This window comes from Triturus cristatus, chromosome 3_2, assembly GCF_964204655.1.
Source record: "Triturus cristatus chromosome 3_2, aTriCri1.1, whole genome shotgun sequence".
Taxonomy (NCBI): Eukaryota; Metazoa; Chordata; class Amphibia; order Caudata; family Salamandridae; genus Triturus; species Triturus cristatus.
In genome coordinates, this window is record NC_140584.1 from 824,117,820 (window position 1) to 824,138,072 (window position 20,253).

The 20,253-nt window shown below is 42.7% G+C and overlaps 1 protein-coding gene across 2 annotated transcripts in view; it reads right to left on the reverse strand.

The window, feature by feature from the left end:
* AOX1 (aldehyde oxidase 1) overlaps positions 1-20,253 on the reverse strand; it is a 542,538-nt gene that overhangs the window by 383,421 nt on the left and 138,864 nt on the right. For both annotated transcript variants that reach the window (XM_085649034.1, XM_085649035.1), the window contains exons 10-14: positions 5,654-5,746; positions 4,313-4,464; positions 3,729-3,822; positions 1,922-2,025; positions 723-907 (exon numbers count right to left, since the gene is read on the reverse strand). In XM_085649034.1, coding sequence (XP_085505160.1) covers positions 723-907; positions 1,922-2,025; positions 3,729-3,822; positions 4,313-4,464; positions 5,654-5,746 — 628 coding nt within the window. The remainder of the gene's footprint in view (positions 1-722; positions 908-1,921; positions 2,026-3,728; positions 3,823-4,312; positions 4,465-5,653; positions 5,747-20,253) is intronic.

A 20,253-nucleotide genomic window follows, 5' to 3' on the forward strand; every position in this document is an offset into this window, starting at 1 on the left:
GGTTTTATGTGTTGCAAAAAAGCGAGCTGTATTTTGCACTTGACAGGGAGGCACCGGCCTGTTGTTGGGCATCTGCACATTTCTTGGCCTTTCTTCAACCATTTACACAGGTGACAAGCTCAGGGACCGTCTACATAAGGGTTCTAACAGTGCCTCACTGACATTAGCATTATTAAGGGAACACATGAAATGTTGTATCCTAGTAGTAAAAGATCCAACTGTTTGTGAGATGGGAGTAGTAGATGAGATTCAGTGGCTTTTCTAAGCGTAGAGGCTGCTGGTGCTTTTATCTAAAAAGAAGTGGGATAATGCATAAGGACACTTTTAGGCGCTGGAGTTGGTGAAGTAATTTATATTCGTTTGATGGAGGGAGGAAAATAAATTGTTGAAGGTGTGCCTTTACATTTGTGCAGGAATTCTGTAGAGTTTGTTTTGGTAATGGGGTCGTACCCTGCATGGGTTTGAAAACCAGGATCTGTAAGGTTGATCTTATGAGTGGCACTTGGGAAGTTTTTTTACTGCATTTTGCACATTTGAATCCTGAAGGGGCAGATTCAGCCATTCATCCTGTGGTTGATAGTGTGAGTGGAAGTGAGTTGTATAATCACTTGCCCAAAGACAAACTACAAGATTTGAGAAGCTAGCAGCATAGAAAATAACAAGTTATCACCAGTCAAGAAGGTGTAGGATGTGTGTGAGTGTGATATAAATAATTTTCTCACCTCCCTATTAACTTCTGGCAGGATTTCCTTGCACTCACTGTGGTCGGGCCCATTCCGCCATAGAAAATATTGAAGTCTTCAATGGTGTTGGTGCCTGCTCTGAAAAGGACCCGCATTCCAGCATTAACAAAGGCAGTAGCATTCTCATGTCGCATCGATTGCCTGAATGACATCACGTGTTCCCACTGCAGGTGTAGAAGGTACAAAGGCACAGGAACATCAATAGCTGTGGTTCTTTAGGGATACCAGTGCTGTCTAGCTGGTAGCGTTGTGTGTGTTTTCATAAGTACGAGGATTTAACAAATGAATTGTGGTGTAAAGGTCTCAACCTCCAGGCCATGGAATGAGTGTAGATCAGGCTGACAGCGACCACAAACCTTTAATATGGAAAACACAAAGTAAACTGCAGAGAGAATTCCCATGCTTCATATGGTGGTGAGGGGTGCATGTGACATATGACCTACCTAGCATTAGCAATACTGGTTACTCACAGTCAAAATCCTGTGGCGTAATATCTTGCTTTTCCCGTATGCCAGTTCTCTTTGGTAAGACACTAAGGGGTGGATTTTGATTATGGCCAGAGGGTACTCCATTCGGGATGGCCGAGGAAATTGCCTCACCATCTTGAGGGACTTATGCCCGCCAGCCTGCCAGACAACTCTTTTGATAGGAACCACTGTCAATGAGGTTCCTGTCTATGTTGTAAACATTTGACAGACTGCTCCATCAAACATGAATCCTGCCCGTCAAACTTTTACACACCTTTTCATTTTTCAAAGATAACTACCAAAGTGGGAGTTTGTTTTGAAAAACAAAACATTAATGACCCACACACCATTGTAGGTTGCTTCTATGATGTGGAGGTCATACTTTTTTTATCGTCCCTCATTGCTAGTGTTTACCTGGTTGGTGATGGACAGCAACAAAAGCCATCTGACGGCCCACTGTAAGGGGGGGTCAGATAGCTATTATCCAAAGACCCAAACTCCTTTGGGCCATGAGAGGTGTAGGTCACCAACGGAGTCATTGTAGAAATCTTTTTTCCCCCCGATCGTAAATTAGGCAGGCAGATTAACAGTTTGGCAGAAAGGGTACTCCATGGCTGTTACGATGGAGTACCCTCTCTGCCGAACATTAAATCGGCTTGTATATCTTCCTTTACATTATTACAACCCATAGTATTAATGATGTGTGCTTACCGTCTTTGAAAAAGGAATAAGAACGGAAACTACAATCTCTTCATGCTTCAAGGGAGATGTGGCAGTAAAAAATGCCTCATCTAAAGGAATCTGTCGCATCCCACCTGTGGAAAAGATTACAGTTAATGATCTATGCATAAGAAGAAGAAATAACATACACTCAGTCTAGATTAGAGCCTCTTTTAGTTGCAACACTGGGATTTTCTGGCTAGTTCTGGATGCTACATCTGGACCCATGTGTCCTGTTCTAGAGTACCAAGTGTTGTGCTCAGTTCAAGAGACCACATCTCTGAAGGATAACTGAAGACTGCAGCTGGTCTGAAAACAATAGACCAAAGAGGTATATATATGAAAAGTACTCTTAGAATAAAATAGGCAAATGGACATGAGTGGAAGAAAAAGATTGGAAACATGAAGGAACAATTCAAAACCAAAAATAGAATACAAATAGTGCCCAATGCTGCATTTAGCAGTGAAAGGGTAAATGTAGAGATGGTTATCATGATACAGGACTGTAGAGGGATAGGTGCCATTGAGGACCTCGACAAGCAAAGATCTTGGAGAAACAAGTCCTTTCCAAAATTAGCATTAACCTTTTTATCTTCTGTTCTAGGAAGCATTTCCTAGAGATCCAGTGCAATTGAAAAGTCAAATACTAGCATTTAGGAAATAAGTGAAGGTAGCAAATAGCTCAAATAGTTCAAAAGCACTGATATCAAGGGTATGCTCAATACACCATTCAAACACCATCAGAGTAACACATCCTTACCCATCCTTCACCTTGGAATAGTTACAGGTACAGTACAAGCTTTTTGAATGAGTTCCTCAGCCTAGGGCAATGCCTGAAACATAACTTTCAAAAACATTTGTCATTCATTGAGACAAAGGGACTCATGTGGACATTGGTAGGCCAGTCTCCAAAGTTCATTGTGGGGGAAGGAGTGTCACTGCCCGAGCCTCGGCTGGACTGCCTTCCAACATACAGGTGGCATTTTTTCAAGCTGAAAAGTTACCATGTGTACCACGGGAGCCACTCTGTTTGAAAAACGAATGCATGATGACAGATCTACCATGCTGGAATTAAATTGTTGACTTGTTGTCACTTACGTTATTTCTGAGATAGACCCACAAAGTAGGGGTCCATCGTCAGAAATGAAACAATTAATCTCCCTGAGGAGCAGGGAGGTTTTCTCTACAAAAACACCATAGTTTCATGATGAAGGCTTGCTCCCTCCGTTTGGTAGGTGGTGAGTCCCTGCTCCTAGCAGTACTTAAAAACACTCCAGGACCTGGGTCTCTTACTATAAGTGGCTTCCCCATGTGTTATTGTGGTGCCTGATCTTCGGTTGGCGGATTGTATCCAAGTTGTACAACCAAGCATCTTGGTTGAAGAATATCCTCTCTCTCCAGTGTAATGATGATGAAAAATTACATTTTAAGTTGCTGGTTTATTTTACAGTAGAGCACTTTCTCTTTTATAAAGATTATCCTATAATCCCTTGTGTCATTCAAAAGAACGGAGAAAGTATATGGATGGTAAAAGGATGCAGAATGTATCATGACACATACCCTGGTCACCCTAAAAGCTTGTTGAGTGGCTGCAGGTCTCTTGACAGAATAGCATCCTGCATCTCTATCATTCAACTAATAAAACCAGAGGGTAAAATATTTACATGAATTCATGCATGCATTTTCGCATTATGAAAAGACAAGTTATGGATTCATATCACTAGTTAATATTTTTACACTGACTTACTTCAAACATCATAAATAGTGACACACTAACACAGTCATCTCCATGGCTTACCTTTGGACGAGAGTTTGAGGATGCTGTTACCCACAGCCAGAATGGGATTCAGGTCAGAGGTTGGGCTTCTGCTGACAATGTGTCCCCCTAGAGACTGAAAGCATAGAACATTTTCCAGTCATTTTCCGGTCATTTTCTGGACTTGTGAACAATACGGAGCTTCCTTACCCACCTCTTCGGATCTATGTAATTGCCACAATATCATCAGTCAAACAAAACCTACTTCCTCCGATAGGTTTCTCAGAAACAATCCAGCTCTCTCAGTTTAAACATGGCATGCATTCACCCAAGCTCATTTACCTGCCCTATCATCTACTTTACCATACTCAGCTGATACAGACAGTGGGGCAAGGAGCCTTTTCAGATATGGAAATCAGGAGATTACCTGCCACGTCTTTCCCTCCAAAGGCTCAGTAGAGTCGGCATGCATGAGAGTCACATGCCAAACTCACCTGATATCTGGGTTGCCATCTAGGGCTTTGACTTGATGGGGGAGTATCAAATTAATCATTTTTTTAGATCTTACAAGTAACAATAATAAAATACTCCATTCTAGATGTGCTTGGAATACATTGGGGACTTACCGCTACATTCCTTATCTGCTCTGCGCCTAGAGTCTTCAGTTGTTGCAGCAAAGCTTGGAAAGTCTTGGTCTTCTCATTGGGGTAGTCTGCAATGGCTTGTTTTAATATGTCCTTCATTAGTGTCAGGTTACAAGCTGCTCCCAGTGACAACCCTAGAACCATAAAGCAGGGTTTACCAGAAAAAAACAGAATGGTAGAGTCATGGTTTAGTAGTTATAAAATGAGGCGACATGAGATGTAATCTTTTATTCCCCACCTGACTAATTTCTTTGATTCTGGGAAAATCACTTTATCGCATTGTACCTAATTTTCCTAGTCTTCAAAACTAGTTCTATACACCATTATTAAGATCTATATAATAAACTGAACATTCATGGTTACTGGTAAAGGACTTCTGGTAGAGGGTTTAGGACATTATGATGCAAAACACTCAAGCCAATATTTGAGAAATTGTGACCCACTGTCTCATTAACATTAATTATTGAAAACAGGATAGGTCTGAAGAAGTGGAATATTCCATAGAAACAAAATATTTTCTTCTTTTCCATGTTAGTTTTGTCCTTTTCAGGAAAATATATTCTATTGAATTTCACCAGTGACTGTCTTCATCTCTGAATATTCAATGTCAATAGAATGGGTGGGAAGCAGTGCGTAATTGGTACTGGCAGGTGCAGGAGGTGGGCACTGGAACTCATTTTGGGGAACCTGGACTTATTTTAGTTTTAAATTTTACCCAAAGTCAGAGAGAGAAAGGCAAACAAAGGTTAAAAACGAGGAAGAGAAAGCTAGGAAACCAATGACAATGGGATAAAATAGAACCAGTAAGTGCATATTCAAGAGTGTTTTTATTGATGCTATGTAAGGTAGGTGTTTGGTGGAGGGAGAAAGAGGTAGAATGAAGACTATGTATCCTTGATATGCGGCGAACGCAACATACTGCAATGCCAGTGATGGGCTCTTACGGAAAATAATGGGCCATGCATCTATTTTTATAAAGAATTAAACACTGGTGGGAAGGCACAGGAAGGTGATTGCTTTCAGATTAGAAGACACTCAAGGCTTTCAGAGGATTTCGGTTCTTTACAGAGAAGAGTTTGGGGGTTTGTAACGTGACTCACGTGCCTCCAACCAAGTTTGGTACATCTTTAAGGAAAAGGAATTAGCTGTAAGTAAAAAGTGGAGGACATGACATTGTCAGGGCAGCTCATAATGCACCGAGAGTTTACTGGAAAACCCTGACTAGAACAAGAATAGTTTCCTTTTGACAACAATATGGTTTATGTACTGACAGATGCCATCCAGGAGGGAGAATCAGCAAAGAAAATCAGAAACTCGGCTCACCTTTGTCTGTGAAAGTTACTACAGTCAGATCCGGAATCTTGATGGGGGAAATGAGAACTGGGTAAAACACTCCATTTGTTTTCATCTCGAGACCTGTTGGTGAAAGGAATACTTATTAATTATTTTTGAATGGAGAGGGCGAGAAGTATACACCCCGCAAACTACTTACACATTCCATGCTTGTTTTTTGGTGAGAAGTAATGGGATAAAGAATAAGATGGTGTTGGTTAATGTATTGTGTTCTTGATTATAGCAAGTACTCTTAAATGCTGTGGTAAGTTGTAACATGTTAAGATACTTATGTGGTGTTGTGTATTGTTATATTAGAAAGTAATATGTACTTGTTTCTTAAGATGGTGTGATACTATTGTATTTGTTGATGGGACATGCTGTTGTGCTGTTGTGGGGTTTGTTGTCGGCCAACGTGATATTTGGTTAAGGGCCTCACAGGATGGGGCATTGTTGTGTATGCTGATATCCATATAACTTTGTAATTTATTGTGTCTTTTGGCATTGATGGATGTATTATGTGATATAGGCTTGAATGTGTAATAGTATTTTGCAGTTTGGTGTTGTGCATTGCGGGGTGATAAGATCAAGAGAGTTATTGTTTGCAGTCTGAAAGTGCGATGTGACTGATAAAGTGTATGTGGCACGTGGTGGATGTAGGTCAAGGTGTTGTGAGATGATGTATATGGATGGTGCCATGTAGTGGTAGGGGATGCATTGTGGTGTTTGTTTGTTTTTAAAAAAAAATGTATTGAGTGTTCAATTCACAGTTGTTCATATACAAAATAAAGTGCTTGCGGTGCTCAATTTCAATTTTGGTTGACATACTCACACAAACATGGTCCATTCTCAGATCACAACAATATCAAAAGTGCCATTAAAAGGTACATAAGTGCACATCGAAAAAAAAAGGAAGGCCACATATTGCAAGATTTTCCTTTAACATTTCGTCTTTACAGAATCACAGACTAGCTTCCAATGGACTTCCGGCGTTTCTCAAATTTTGTTAGTGACCCTGATCTTAATGCAAAGCATCTCTCCAGCTCTTTAACTTAGTGAAGCCTAGCCCGCTAGGCATGGAAAGTTGGTACAGTATTACTTTGCCAATTCTGGAGAATTAATGATCTTGCCACCAGACCTGATATAAATAAACATTCCTCTTGTATTTTATCTATCGCTATGCTTGGTGAACACCCCAGAACTGCAGTATACGTGTCAATAGTTAATGCTCGACCTGTAGTCGTTCTGAGATATTTCTCTATTTCTTCCCATAATTGTTTGATCTTTGGGCAATCCCAAACAATGTGAGTCCAGGTATCTCATTCCTCCCTCTTCGGAGCAGCGGAAACACATGTCTTCAATCAGGGGGTATATATTATGGAGAAATGATGGGGTCCTATATATTAACCATTTTGTGTAGAATTGCATTCTCCTAAAATTGGTGCCTCTAATTGTTGTTGCATTGAGTTTGTTAATTCTATTCTAGACCATTCTAGGGATCTGGAGGCCTTTTTTCTTCTGCCATTTGTCTCGGGTCATTTCATAGACAATAGAGAACTTATGTTCATGATACAATTTCACCCAGCTGCTTATTGACCGCGTATTCGTTGTTTCTAGTAGCGCTTTGCTTAGTTTTGATCTTACACCTAGCCCTGTTGAGTCAATATTTTCAAAATAATACTTGATTTGGATAAAGGACCACTTAAGCATATCTCTAGAATGAAGCAGCCCATTCTCTATCTATGGCCACTTTTTCCAGGAATCTGAGTTGAAAAAGTCTACCACTTGCCTGTACCCATTCTCCTTCCATTTCTTTAGTACGCCAGTTTGCAACAGCCTATCCTCCCCGGTATATAAATCGTCCAAACTTGTAGAGCCGTTTATCCGTGAGATTCCATAAAACTTAGACAGGTTTTTTTTTTTTTCGTTTTAGAAACCACTGGAGAACCTTATATCGTACTTTCGTAGGGTTCGTAACTATCCTCATCGGATCTGCGATTTTGTATTTGTTCATTATTTTTTTCATTAAAAAATTGTCCATATCTGGCGAATTAAGATGATTATGGAATCTGTGCTTATTGTGAGCAAAATTTGCATAGTAGTACTCCCTCTGGTTTGGTAGGGATAACCCTCCCTCCTCGTACGGATAGTTTAAAGTGGCTAGTGCTAGTCTTGGAACCTTACTGGCCCATAAGAAAGAAGAGAATAGGCCATCTAATTCTTTAAAAAAGGACTTTGTAGTGCACATGGGACTGCTGCAAATAAGAAATTGAATAGTGGTAGAATTGGCATTCGTAAAAGGACCCCCTGAACTATTATTGATATTGGGAGTTGATTCCATTTTGCTAGTAAACGTTTGACTTTTTGCACTACAGGGACATAGTTAAGTGTATATAGCTCTTCAACTCTTTCTGACACATAGATCCCCAAGATACTTCTTGGGCCTGGAGTTATGTTATAACCGTAAGCTTGGTATTAATGTCTCACCTGAACAATCACATAATACAATTTCTGGCTTGGCCTTATTTATTTTATAGCCACCCATTGCTTGCAATTCTGAGAAAATCCCCAGTATTTCCTTTTGGATGTTCTCCCAAGACTTAAGAAATAAAACAATGTCATCGGCATAGAGTTTTATATTGGTCATGCCTTGTAAAGGTGCAGTTTGTAGTGCTTTTTGCCTGATGGCTATTGCCAGGGGCTCTATGAATAAAAGAATTGGGGATAAGCGGCACCCCTGCCCTGTACCTCTACTTATTCTGCAATTACCCACATTTCTAGAATTACATATTATTTGTGCTATCAAGTCCTTATATAGACTTCTCCCAATATGTATAATACTTTCTGGAAAACCAAATCTAGCAAGAATTAAAAGAAGACACTCCCAGGTCACCAGATCAAACGTTTCTCAGCATCTAAAAACCACACCTGTGCCTCTGTGTTATTCTTATTAAAATAGTCCAAAGCTTCTATCAAAAACTTTGTATTCGAGGAGAGTTGCCTCCCTGCTACAATGCCACAATGGTCCTTGTGGATTATTGATCCCGCAATTTTATTGAGCCTGTTGGTAAGAAGCTTTGTAAAAAATGTATAATCAGCGTTGAGAATGCTTATTGGCCTATAGGAGTTGGTGTTTTCCCTGTTTTTGTCCTTCTTCAAAATGCTAACTACCACCGCCGTATGGAAGGAGGCCGGAGGTGCACCCCCCTCTTAGTATATAGTTAGCAAGTTGTGCATTTAAAGTTGGGGCAAACCTTTTATATAATTCTACTGCCAGTCCATCCTCCCCAGCTGCTTTCCAGTTAGCCATTGAACTCACCAATGTATCTATTTCTTGTGGTGTTTGTGGTATTTTTGTGTAGTCTGGTGTGGTGCCGTTTGGGATCTGATGAGATTATAAGGGGCGAAGTGTGGTTATGGATCTTTGTGTGGTGTGTTATGGGCTGGCATTGTGTACTGTATTGCTTTAAATGTGTCATAACGAGTCATGTTGTGATGCGCTAAGCTGTTTGCTAAAATGTGGTGTGATATGCTGAGGTGTGCTATACTTCATGTGTATGCCAATAGCCAAGATGCAATTGTTTGCAATTTCTGAGTCTGTCTGTGCGTTTTAGGAGTAGAGTTCCAAGAATACTTGTGATGGAAAATCTGAGTGTCTCTATTGCAGTATTGGATCCTGGCCCTCATAGGGCTGAACAGGGCCAAAAAAGAATCACAAAGGACTTTCTCCCTTTGCACCCTTGGTCTTTCACTCAGATGTCTGTGCGAAGACGTCCCTGGTTCCTGACTAACAGCAGGGCCAAATGACCCAGGGTGACCAATGGACTGTCCTCACAGTCAGTGGCCGTGAGGGGTTCTGGATGGGACTGGGCTTGGTATAGGAAGGGGGAATTTGAAAGCTTGGGGACTTATTCTCTAGTTGTCTTATAAAATCTTAGAATTGTAGGCGCCTCCTCAAATTCATTAATTAAAAAAAAAAAATAGTAATAAGATGACTGCTTCTCTGAAGGAGTTGATCGCTTACGAAGCCCTGACTTTGCAACTCTAATTGCACGCTCGAAATTTCTCACCCTATTGGATGCAAAACACCTCGCCACCTAATGCTTATCTCTGTGCTGCAATTGATACAAAAGACGATATGGTTCTTCTCAGCCGACTGCAGTGAAAGGTGGGATTCTCATAGCGTAAATAAGACCTTTCTGTGTGATGGTCCAGGTTAAAACGGGAGAGATCACATTGAAGAGAGCGTACATTAAAGCCAGATTTACAAAAACAGGTGTAAATTACAAAATGCTTTGATTATAAGTATGCATAGTTGTAATTTAGATCTGTTTGGCTCATTCACTATTTTTTTTTATTTACTCATCCATAACTCACAGATGTTGGGTCAGAACTAGCGGACACTGATTTTCTCACTTTATGTTTGTGTCCTGCACACAATGCTTACAAAACACGTTTGAACTAAGATGTTTTAGGAAATTTCATGTTTTCCTTTTTGTTTGAATAGTTCTTTTTTCAAAACACAATTTTTCTGCAAAATCTCACCTTTCTATGCCCCAAATCTCATCTGTATCCAGTTTGGTGCAAATTTGTCACCCATGCTGCAGAACATATCCTTGGATCATTCTTTAGTAACTTAGATGTGCCATTATAAAAACGTGCACGTGAGTTTACAAAATGTAACCATTTGAGGCTACTTATAATGTTTTGAGAGTGTGCCCCAATTATATACAAATACACGCAGAAGCATATAAGTGAGGCTGATTGTTTGCTATCAATACAAAGACAAAAGAAACTGCAACTTGAAAAAACGTTTTGGTTAACAATTGTGTAACTTTATAAGCCATTTCTCTGATGCCTCATTTAGTAATGTGTTTGATAGATAATAATAGTTCAATTAAAAGCATTACGATGGAGAATCGATGTAAAACTATTAATAGGCAACATGAAAATAAAAACAATTCTTAAAGGAACTCACAAACGTGCACCCACATGTGTATATCCCAGCATCGGTACAGATGTACAAACTTCAGGAATTCAATTCACAAGAATTTACAGCAGCAGGCAAATGTACACACGCACGGATATCTGACAATGTGAAAATCTGCATGTTAAAATTGACGTTCCCTACACCCCCTTTTCCGTACTCTGGAAAAATGTTGATCCTGCCCTTGTCAGAAGTTAATTTGAAACCTTTTCCAATGCGGCAAGAGATTATAGGAGAGTTGGTGAATAAAGCTAAACATGCAAGTTTATGGGCGCGCGCAGATTCACAGGGCATTCCAACCCTTGAATTACTGCTTCAAGCACTGTGCAGAAAGGTTGCAAAAGAGAATAATATATTATGAGCCCTGGCTTACTCAGCGAGGTTATTAGCAGAGTTTTGATATAATGAGGTAACTTTCTGAAGCATTCGTACTCTTGAACATGAAGATATTACATACAATTCCTCATCCCTGAAAAATACATAAATAAATGTTTGTGAATCACAACTTAGTTCACACAGGGTGAGCGTTGACCACATATGCAGCATGCAATTTTCCAGACCCCTGAACTGAAACAAACCTGGGAACACCCACAAGTGTGAACTAAGTTAAACAATAATTCCAGAACTTTCTACCTAGTGTACACACTGAGCAGAAGTAACATGTGTTGTAAGTGATCGTGTAGTTTAGGTGCCTTGTTTTACATTGGAGCGAAAATGGGGGAATAAAATTCGTAAACAGTTTTAGCATCAATTGTATGTACATTGTTACCACATATTCTCTGTTTGCTGCTCACTGTTACCACCAAATTGAAGCTAGTTATAGGAGTCCGCACAAAATAAAAAAAACACTGTTTGGGATAAAGTCTCATCAAGTGCATGGAGGTGAGAGGGGTCCGCAAACACCCTATATCAATGGAATGGGCCATGCTATTATATCAGTTCAAGCAGCTATCCCCGGGAGCAGATCCAACAGACGGCCCGCCCACATCGTCAGCCCTGCACACGCAGTCACAGACCCTGCCCAACCAATCTCTCGAAATTCCGACCACATGACCTCATAACATACCCCAGCGTCAGTTATGCTATCGCAATTCTAGGTCGACCCAAATAGGATAGGCGATCCTGAGTCACAGAGGTGCCTTACCCATGCGACGCTACATATCCTCGCCAGAGTAGCTGGATGTGTTCTTCCATGCCCGTCCCCTAGTTTATGCCTGCGTTACACCCCAGTTTCTGTGCCATATCTGGAACCTGAGACAACAGGGTATACACATCACGATAAATCTGTACGTTGTTTATGTTCCCCGGTGACGAATCACCGGTATATACAGTTGATGTGTACCACTATTGGATGTACAATCTGATATAACTATTTGAAAGTTTTGTATGATGTACAATGTGTAAAATATGAAAATGGCAATAAAAATAAGTTAAAAAAAAAAAAAGTCTCATCAAGTGCATAAAGCATTTGTGTTTGTTATTTTGTTGCGGCACCATCCTCTAAATGAAGACGAGTCTGCTAGACATCTGGATAGGGCACCCAGTTACACATTTCATACTTTGGGAAAAGACAGTAACACTACGCTTGGGTAAATTACAACTTTTTTTTCATAAGGTCAGATATATACTCGGAAAAAACCGTTGTGAATTATGCGATAGGTGTGAAGTATAACCTGGCTTGTTCCTCTCAATCTTTTCTTGTAAAGCTTTGATGTTCTTCTTGGCACTGTTCACTTGATCCTCATCATCATGTGAATTTCAATGGGTGGCAAATCATTTAATTCTAGATAATGAGCCTTGGAAGAGCCAAGAATGTTGCAGGACTAGATGAGAGCAAACAAACCTGCGTAACCGCAGCATGTTTGAGATTGATTTCTAGATCACGCTCTTGGAGTGCTGCCAGAGGTGACATCAGTGAGCCACACCCTACTTCATGTGCGTATGTGTGAATTTTGATGCTGTGTTTAATTTCCAGGTCAATGTGCTGTCTAAGGTGTCTCACCTTCATTTTAACAACCTGGGTTAGGAGTAATCTAATAATGTTCTCCTGACATTGCAAAGCTTTAGCAAAGCCAATAGGTTGTCAGTGCCTGTTGTCAATATGCTTGAGATCTTACCATACCTGTTACCGGCTTAGCATGTGGAAGGTTTGTTAAGTTTGGCATTTTGAAATGAAATGACTCAAAAAGTGGTACTACAAATTCGATTTGAGAGAATAAAGTATAAGATTTCTTTATGAAAAGGTGCAATATAATAAGGATACAGCCCTTATTTCGGGTAAGGTGGCTGAAGTGTTGTAGCACATTCTTGTCTGGTAGTAAGGATTTGAGGACAAGAATGGTTGGAAGATAGGAAGTCTTTAAGGTTTTGAGGAGAGATGTGTTTGATATGTTTATGTGCATTTTTCAGTGGATGTTGAAATATACCAAGCAAATCTGATCACAAAAGGTGTGGAAATCAATACTACAATTAAAGAAGTCATCAATAAAAATAATTTTACTCCAGGCGAGTAGTATAAGATGTTTACTTTCAGTAGTGTAGGTGTAGGTGAGTTAATTATAGCTAAGAGACATTTATTGAGTTATTTAGTTTCCATTTAAGGGACTCCTTCTCGATAAAGGCAATCCAACCAGTGTTCTGTTCTATTAAGGTGGAGGATGTTGCGTCTTAGTGGTTGTGGTGAATATTAAGAAAACCAAGTTTCTGTGAGTACACTAGCATCAAGGTCCAAATCTTGAGGGAAGATATGAGTTGGTGCATTATAGGCTATAGACCTATGGTTCAGGGCAGAAAATTTAAAGTGATGTGTGTGAGACAGGCCAATATGCTGAGAGAAGCTTGTTCTATTGAGTTTGCTTGGGTAGACAGATCGTTGTTGTTTGCTGTTGTTCTGGTGTAGATAGAGTGGTAGAGAGGAATGCATATCGAGGGGCAGTGGTGGATACTGGAATGGCTGTGGTTTTGGTCCTTGACAGTATTTCGGTCTTGGTCAGTGCAGGAATAGCTTTGTTTGCTTGTATTTATGGTGACATTATGCTGTCAGGTTTCATTCCTTGGTACAGGTGTGGCTGATAATGTCGAGTTGGGTAGACAGGAGCAGGTTGAGCTAGTGGCGTTTTATCTCAGTAGAGATGGTAGGCATGATATCAGTATTGATGCCACTCACTATTTAGGGTCTTCAGACTACCCAATAGTGTGGTAAAAATATATGTTTACATCAGAGAACTAGATTATGACCGTCCCATTTTCAAAATTGTGATGCATAGCTCACATTTCTGTTCATGGTAACCTGCAATTGTAATTTTGTTTACTGCAAGGGATGTTTGTTTTCTTTCTGAATATAAATAATAATTACAGCTTTGTACTCCAAAAGAGCATGTCTGATTAAAAAGAGTAAGTCAGTTTTAATGGAGCCCAGTTTGAGACATTTATATTTCTCAAACTAGAACATAAAAGGTTTCCTAGAACATAAACAATAAATAAAAGGTTTCAGGATTGGCCATCAGCGTTGAGGGTGGTGTTTAAGGATAGTTTCGAATAAGCCTTGTAGCAAAATCACCTTTGAGTGCAAAATCACATTAGGGAGCAATATTGCCTGTGGCCTAACTTCAGCAAGAGTATTGAAACACTTTGAGGGGCACTAATGACAGTGGATGATCCAAAAAAGAGTAGCTGAAAGGGGCTCACTGACGGTCCTCCTATGTGTATGCTTTTGCTGTGGATGAAAAGGGCTCTGGCAGCCATACCTAACATCATGCATTACTACATGATTCCATCATGTGACTAGAATAGATCATGGCATCATTGTGTAGGAAAAAGAGCTTGTGGTAAAATACTGCTTCAGTATGCCCTTCGATGGACAGTACACTTAGAGGCCATTTTGCTTCGAAATCAATGAAAACACTTCTGAGAGAATATTCACATTATCTACCAGAAGCAAGGTGATATTCTCGGGATGCTGCCTTTGAAACATCTAGAGAAGCCACAGTTAAGAAAGCACATAATCCTTGAGATATAATGATTGTGTCCACTTTTATATAGTGCTCTCTGCCATTTGTCTACCATTTTGTATATTTACTAACCCCATTTTGTGATTTGGAAACGTTTTTCCAAATTGCAAAATAGGCTTAGGAATCCTAACCAAATTATAATTTTGAAGGGGTGTGTTAAGGGCGTCTAATTCACAAACCACCTTCAACGCTGGGGTTATAACTGATTGGTAAAGGGGAAGGAGTCCACTTTGGACCCCTTCCCCATTGGGAATAAGGGTGACAGCTTCAGCGGGCAGTGTGCCCGGGGACCACTGCCTTCTCTCACTGGTGTTTTCCAAAATGTAAAAGTTAAAAAAACAAAGCAGCCCAGGTTCCTAAAGGGAACTTGTTGTGCTTTTTTAAAAACGTTTTCTATTTAGGAATACAATCACAGGGATGGTGGTTCTGCTGTCCCTTGAAGCCCACCATCCCTGTGATTGTAGCTAATTTAAGGAGGGCAAATTGTGAACTGGCTAATGTATATTAATTAGTCTAGTAATTCTGCAAGTCCACGTGATTCCTTATCTTGTCAAATAACCTATTAGTATATAGGTCACTTCACTAAGTAAAAACTTGATTACAAAAAGTCTGGCACGCATTTTGCGACTGCTTTTTGAGAACAGTTTGTACGTACATCTGGACCTAAATCATTTTTGGTAGTGTGTTCTGTATGAAAATATGGTGAGTACTAAACATTAGGCCTTTATTATGACTCTCCAGCTCACATTGAAATGATATCCCTCACAAAGCTTGCTCTGAGATATGCGTCTGCGTACCATGCTACTCCTGTTGATTCACTTCTGAGTCACCCTCACTAGCACACTCAGTCTCTTGGTGACTATGATGCTCCTATAACCTTCATGTGTGATGTTAACAACAGGTCACCTCACGGAATGCCGAATAATCAAGGGCATACCTCTCAACAGGACAATATACTGATGTTGAGAAAGCTCATCTTGTACATTATAAAAGGATCTCAGTTCCAAGAGGTCACATTTTCTAAATGCCTTTTTGATGTTTTCCATGTCCCTCCAGCATTGTAAAGTGATGAGCTCAGCAACAGCAGTAAGCACTGTTTAGGAGAAGGCATCTCGAAATATTGCAGCTTCGTTCATTCGCTGAACCACGTAGCATAGCTGGTCATCCTCTATGAAGGGCTTTAAAGAGGAGAAGGGCAAAGTAAAATATAAGAAAAAGATCGCTGGACTGTGTGAACACTACAAAAACTATAGCTCCCAGGGTGAAGACCCCAACTCTCAATCCTGAAGGGCATCTTCACTTTGAGGTTGCCAATGGATTGTGACAGGGCACTGATGATCTGTAAGTATTATGTAAGACTTGCCTTACAATAACAAGTAGAAAAGTTAGCATGACCTTAGTATTGCAAGAAACTCATTTTCTGCCCAGGAACACACCATTTCAGGTTAAGTAAGACTTTGTCTTTAGAGTGCATGCAATGACCTTTGCGGGTGCAATGGTAGCATCTCTATATTGTGTCAGAAAAATGCCAAGATGGACTGGCTGGAATGGACTACAAATTCAATGCAAAAAGATGGGCCAAAGTAAGCCATGTCCCTGGCATCAGCAATATTCTGTCTGAAGCTACTAAAGCTCGCTTTGCTTTCCAAGATCAGTTGAATTCCTGTCTCCATTTTTGGGGCCCTCTCTCAATGGTGCACTGATGGAAGCAAAATTCTTAATGTATCTAGTATAGGAACTCACTATACACAACATAGGCGGGAGAAGCATACATTTGAAGAATACATGTGCCCATGCAGGCTTCCATTCTGTCTAGGTCTTGTCAATGCCATTACATTTCAACAAGGTGCGACAGAAACTATGCCTCGTCATGTTCTTGTGGAGACTTGCCAAACTCTGTCTCACAAGCAGTTGCAAATGTCCAGAATCACTTTGCATATTTCTTTCAGAAATACTTCTGCAGTTGATAACAAAACTCAGAATAGTGAATCTGAACTGATTCATCGTTTTGGCAAAAGTGATGATGCACTGGTACAACTCTTCCTACTTACTGGAGTTTGGAGAACAATTGAGCACCGCTCGGAAGATTATTTATTTCTTGAACCCAGAGCACAATGTGACTCTCTGTTTGGATTCAACTGCCACATGTCTACAGATGTGCAAATCTGACAGCCAGACGGATTTCTGGGCACCAGAATGATCGGATATACCAGTTGTGTCAATCTCATAAGGTGCTCACTGATGTCTTGTAGGAGGTTGTTGATCTTCCTTCCTTCTGAAAGTTAAAGGTATGCCCATGTTTCTTTGCGGTTGCACAGCTCACAAAAATGATGTGGGAAAAACTTGGTGACAATAGGTTGTTATTGATTGAGGATTGGGGATACCTTGTTTGCCTGGACTTCGCCGTGGGCTGTTCCCTGCACCTGTGGTGTTTTTCTTCTGCCGCAGCTCCTCGCCGGACCCGCTCCGCGGGTCCCGCTTCGTGGTGTGGAGAGAGGCGCCTTGAGCATAGAGGGGCTCTGATCTTGGACACCGGACTCTGGGCTTTGGCAGGCAAGTACAGGGCTGCGAGCGGACCCGCAGGGACTCCAACTCCCAGGAGCCCCTGCGTGAGGTCAACCCACAACACCTGGGTCGCTCTCCCTGACTGCCACGCCCCCGCCCTAGCACTTGAAAGCAGCCCCCTTCCTGATCGACGTGGGATACCTTGTTTGCCTGGACTTCGCCGTGGGCTGTTCCCTGCACCTGTGGTGTTTTTCTTCTGCCGCAGCTCCTCGCCGGACCCGCTCCACGGGTCCCGCTTCGTGGTGTGGAGAGAGGCGCCTTGAGCATAGAGGGGCTCTGATCTTGGACACCGGACTCTGGGCTTTGGCAGGCAAGTACAGGGCTGCGAGCGGACCCGCAGGGACTCCAACTCCCAGGAGCCCCTGCGTGAGGTCAACCCACAACACCTGGGTCGCTCTCCCTGACTGCCACGCCCCCGCCCTAGCACTTGAAAGCAGCCCCCTTCCTGATCGACGTGGGATACCTTGTTTGCCTGGACTTCGCCGTGGGCTGTTCCCTGCACCTGTGGTGTTTTTCTTCTGCCGCAGCTCCTCGCCGGACCCGCTCCGCGGGTCCCGCTTCGTGGTGTGGAGAGAGGCGCCTTGAGCATAGAGGGGCTCTGATCTTGGACACCGGACTCTGGGCTTTGGCAGGCAAGTACAGGGCTGCGAGCGGACCCGCAGGGACTCCAACTCCCAGGAGCCCCTGCGTGAGGTCAACCCACAACACCTGGGTCGCTCTCCCTGACTGCCACGCCCCCGCCCTAGCACTTGAAAGCAGCCCCCTTCCTGATCGACGTGGGATACCTTGTTTGCCTGGACTTCGCCGTGGGCTGTTCCCTGCACCTGTGGTGTTTTTCTTCTGCCGCAGCTCCTCGCCGGACCCGCTCCGCGGGTCCCGCTTCGTGGTGTGGAGAGAGGCGCCTTGAGCATAGAGGGGCTCTGATCTTGGACACCGGACTCTGGGCTTTGGCAGGCAAGTACAGGGCTGCGAGCGGACCCGCAGGGACTCCAACTCCCAGGAGCCCCTGCGTGAGGTCAACCCACAACACCTGGGTCGCTCTCCCTGACTGCCACGCCTCCCGCCCTCACCTCCTTCTCTTTTATTTTTGCACTGGGATCCCGCTGCGCGGGAGCGCGCGGGAGGGCGCCGGGAGAAGCCCGGGACAAGGGCGGGGCCGTCTGTGGCCGTCGTAGGCCGGGCTGGGCCTACCCTCTTGGTTCTGCCGTTTGCCATCAAGTCCCTAGCACAACAAGCTGATAAATTGCCCCATAGCTATCATCACACTCTAAGATACCATGCCGTCCCCGGTAAAGGAAAGTACCCCCATAAGGCAGGCAGGAACAAAAGATATGACCTTAGAGAATTACTTTCCTCGGGCGGGGGGAGATGGGGACAAGGAGAACACATTAAGCCGGCTCAGAGCTGAGCGGAGACGCTCTATAGATAATTTGAAAGGTAGACCTCTAGGAGACTATCCTCCCACACCTAGCGAAGACTTGACACTAAATGAAGATGTTCCGATCCTGCTTAGGGATGTTACAAAAACGCCCCCAGTGGTACTTATGAGCTCAACCCCAGTGAGTAGCACAAGCCCAAGTAGGGGGACGATTGACTTAATTTCTCAACCGCCCCCAGCATCAAAGTCTAGGAAAGCCAAACCTAAAATAGCTGTAGCACAAGGGGTTTTTGGGCCACCACCAAACAAACGTAGGAGGAAGTCGAGGGGTGCCCAGGCTAAAAACAAACCAAAGATCCCTCATTCTGATTTTGGGAAGTCATCCAAACCCTCCATATCAATTGTGACAACGGTGGCTGACTTACATTCTAAACCCGCTGCACAGGATGGTGTGGCTCCCGTCCTGACTAAAGAGATGGCTAGCAACATTGTTAATGCCCCCCTCTCTGTTGCTCCGCTGGGTAATTTGGAATTCCTGCTTAGGTCACTTTTGTTACCAATTAGTGAAAGCATCAAAAAAGTGGAAATCAGACTAACCATTCTTGAGGCTACACTAAGTAGTATGAAAAATCTGGCCAATTCTCATGAGAGGGCTCCTAAACCTATTGCCACCCCAACAGCTCCAAAAAGTGTTATGCATCTTGCTCCCTCACAGGTTGCAACTGCGGCCGCCCCACCACAAACCCAGAGGAATAACCCTGCCCCAAATAAGCCACCTAACCCCATAGGACCTATACCCCCTGCAAATGCTGTTCCCCCGGTACAGCCCCCAGATAGTGTTGCACCGACTCCACTAATGAAGCTTCCCCCCAGGCCACGTAGACCCAATTTACCACCAGAGGCGAATGACTTTACAGTAGTCATGGCGGGCGTCCCACCACTAGAGGCAGGTGAAGCCGAGGATTTCTGTGCTCTGAAAAGTAGGGTGATTAAGTGGCTAAATTTGAATAGACCCTTACCCGTACACTTAAGCAATGAGATCATAATGGTCAGAAGGGTGCCTTGGATAGGGAGAACACGCAAATCCATCATAGGGGATTGCATATTGGTGAGCTTCAGAGATGCTGGAACAGTTGCTCACATATGCCAGGGAAAGAATAGATCACAGGTAACAACAATTCAAACACTTCATGTGTCTTTCTTCTTTCCCCCCACCCCAGCCCCTGTACACGTGACCCGTTCATATGACAACTGGGAAAGGGTGGGTCGAAGGGGTGTCCATCATGAGTTCAATCCCAGGCCATTATTTAGCCGCCCAGAGCTACCCTTCCATACATTCAATCGGTTCCACTGCCTGGATGGTCTTGAGGGGGTAGATTGACAAAGAGATAACGGTATATGGGGTATAGGGGGTAGAGGGGTTCCAAATGCTGAGTGGGAGAAGCACAGCCCCGAGGCAAAACAAAAGTCATCAAGTTGCGCCCGGAGTTATGTGCTGGATGAACCTAGGGTTGCAGATATTGCATGTATAGGTGACGCACAGGGACCGGAATTGGGAAAACAAGTGCGAGAATCACCTGGTGGGTCACTGGGAGGAGGGGTCCAGGGGGGTGAGGCACTAAAAATCATCTCATGGAATATAGCTGGCCTG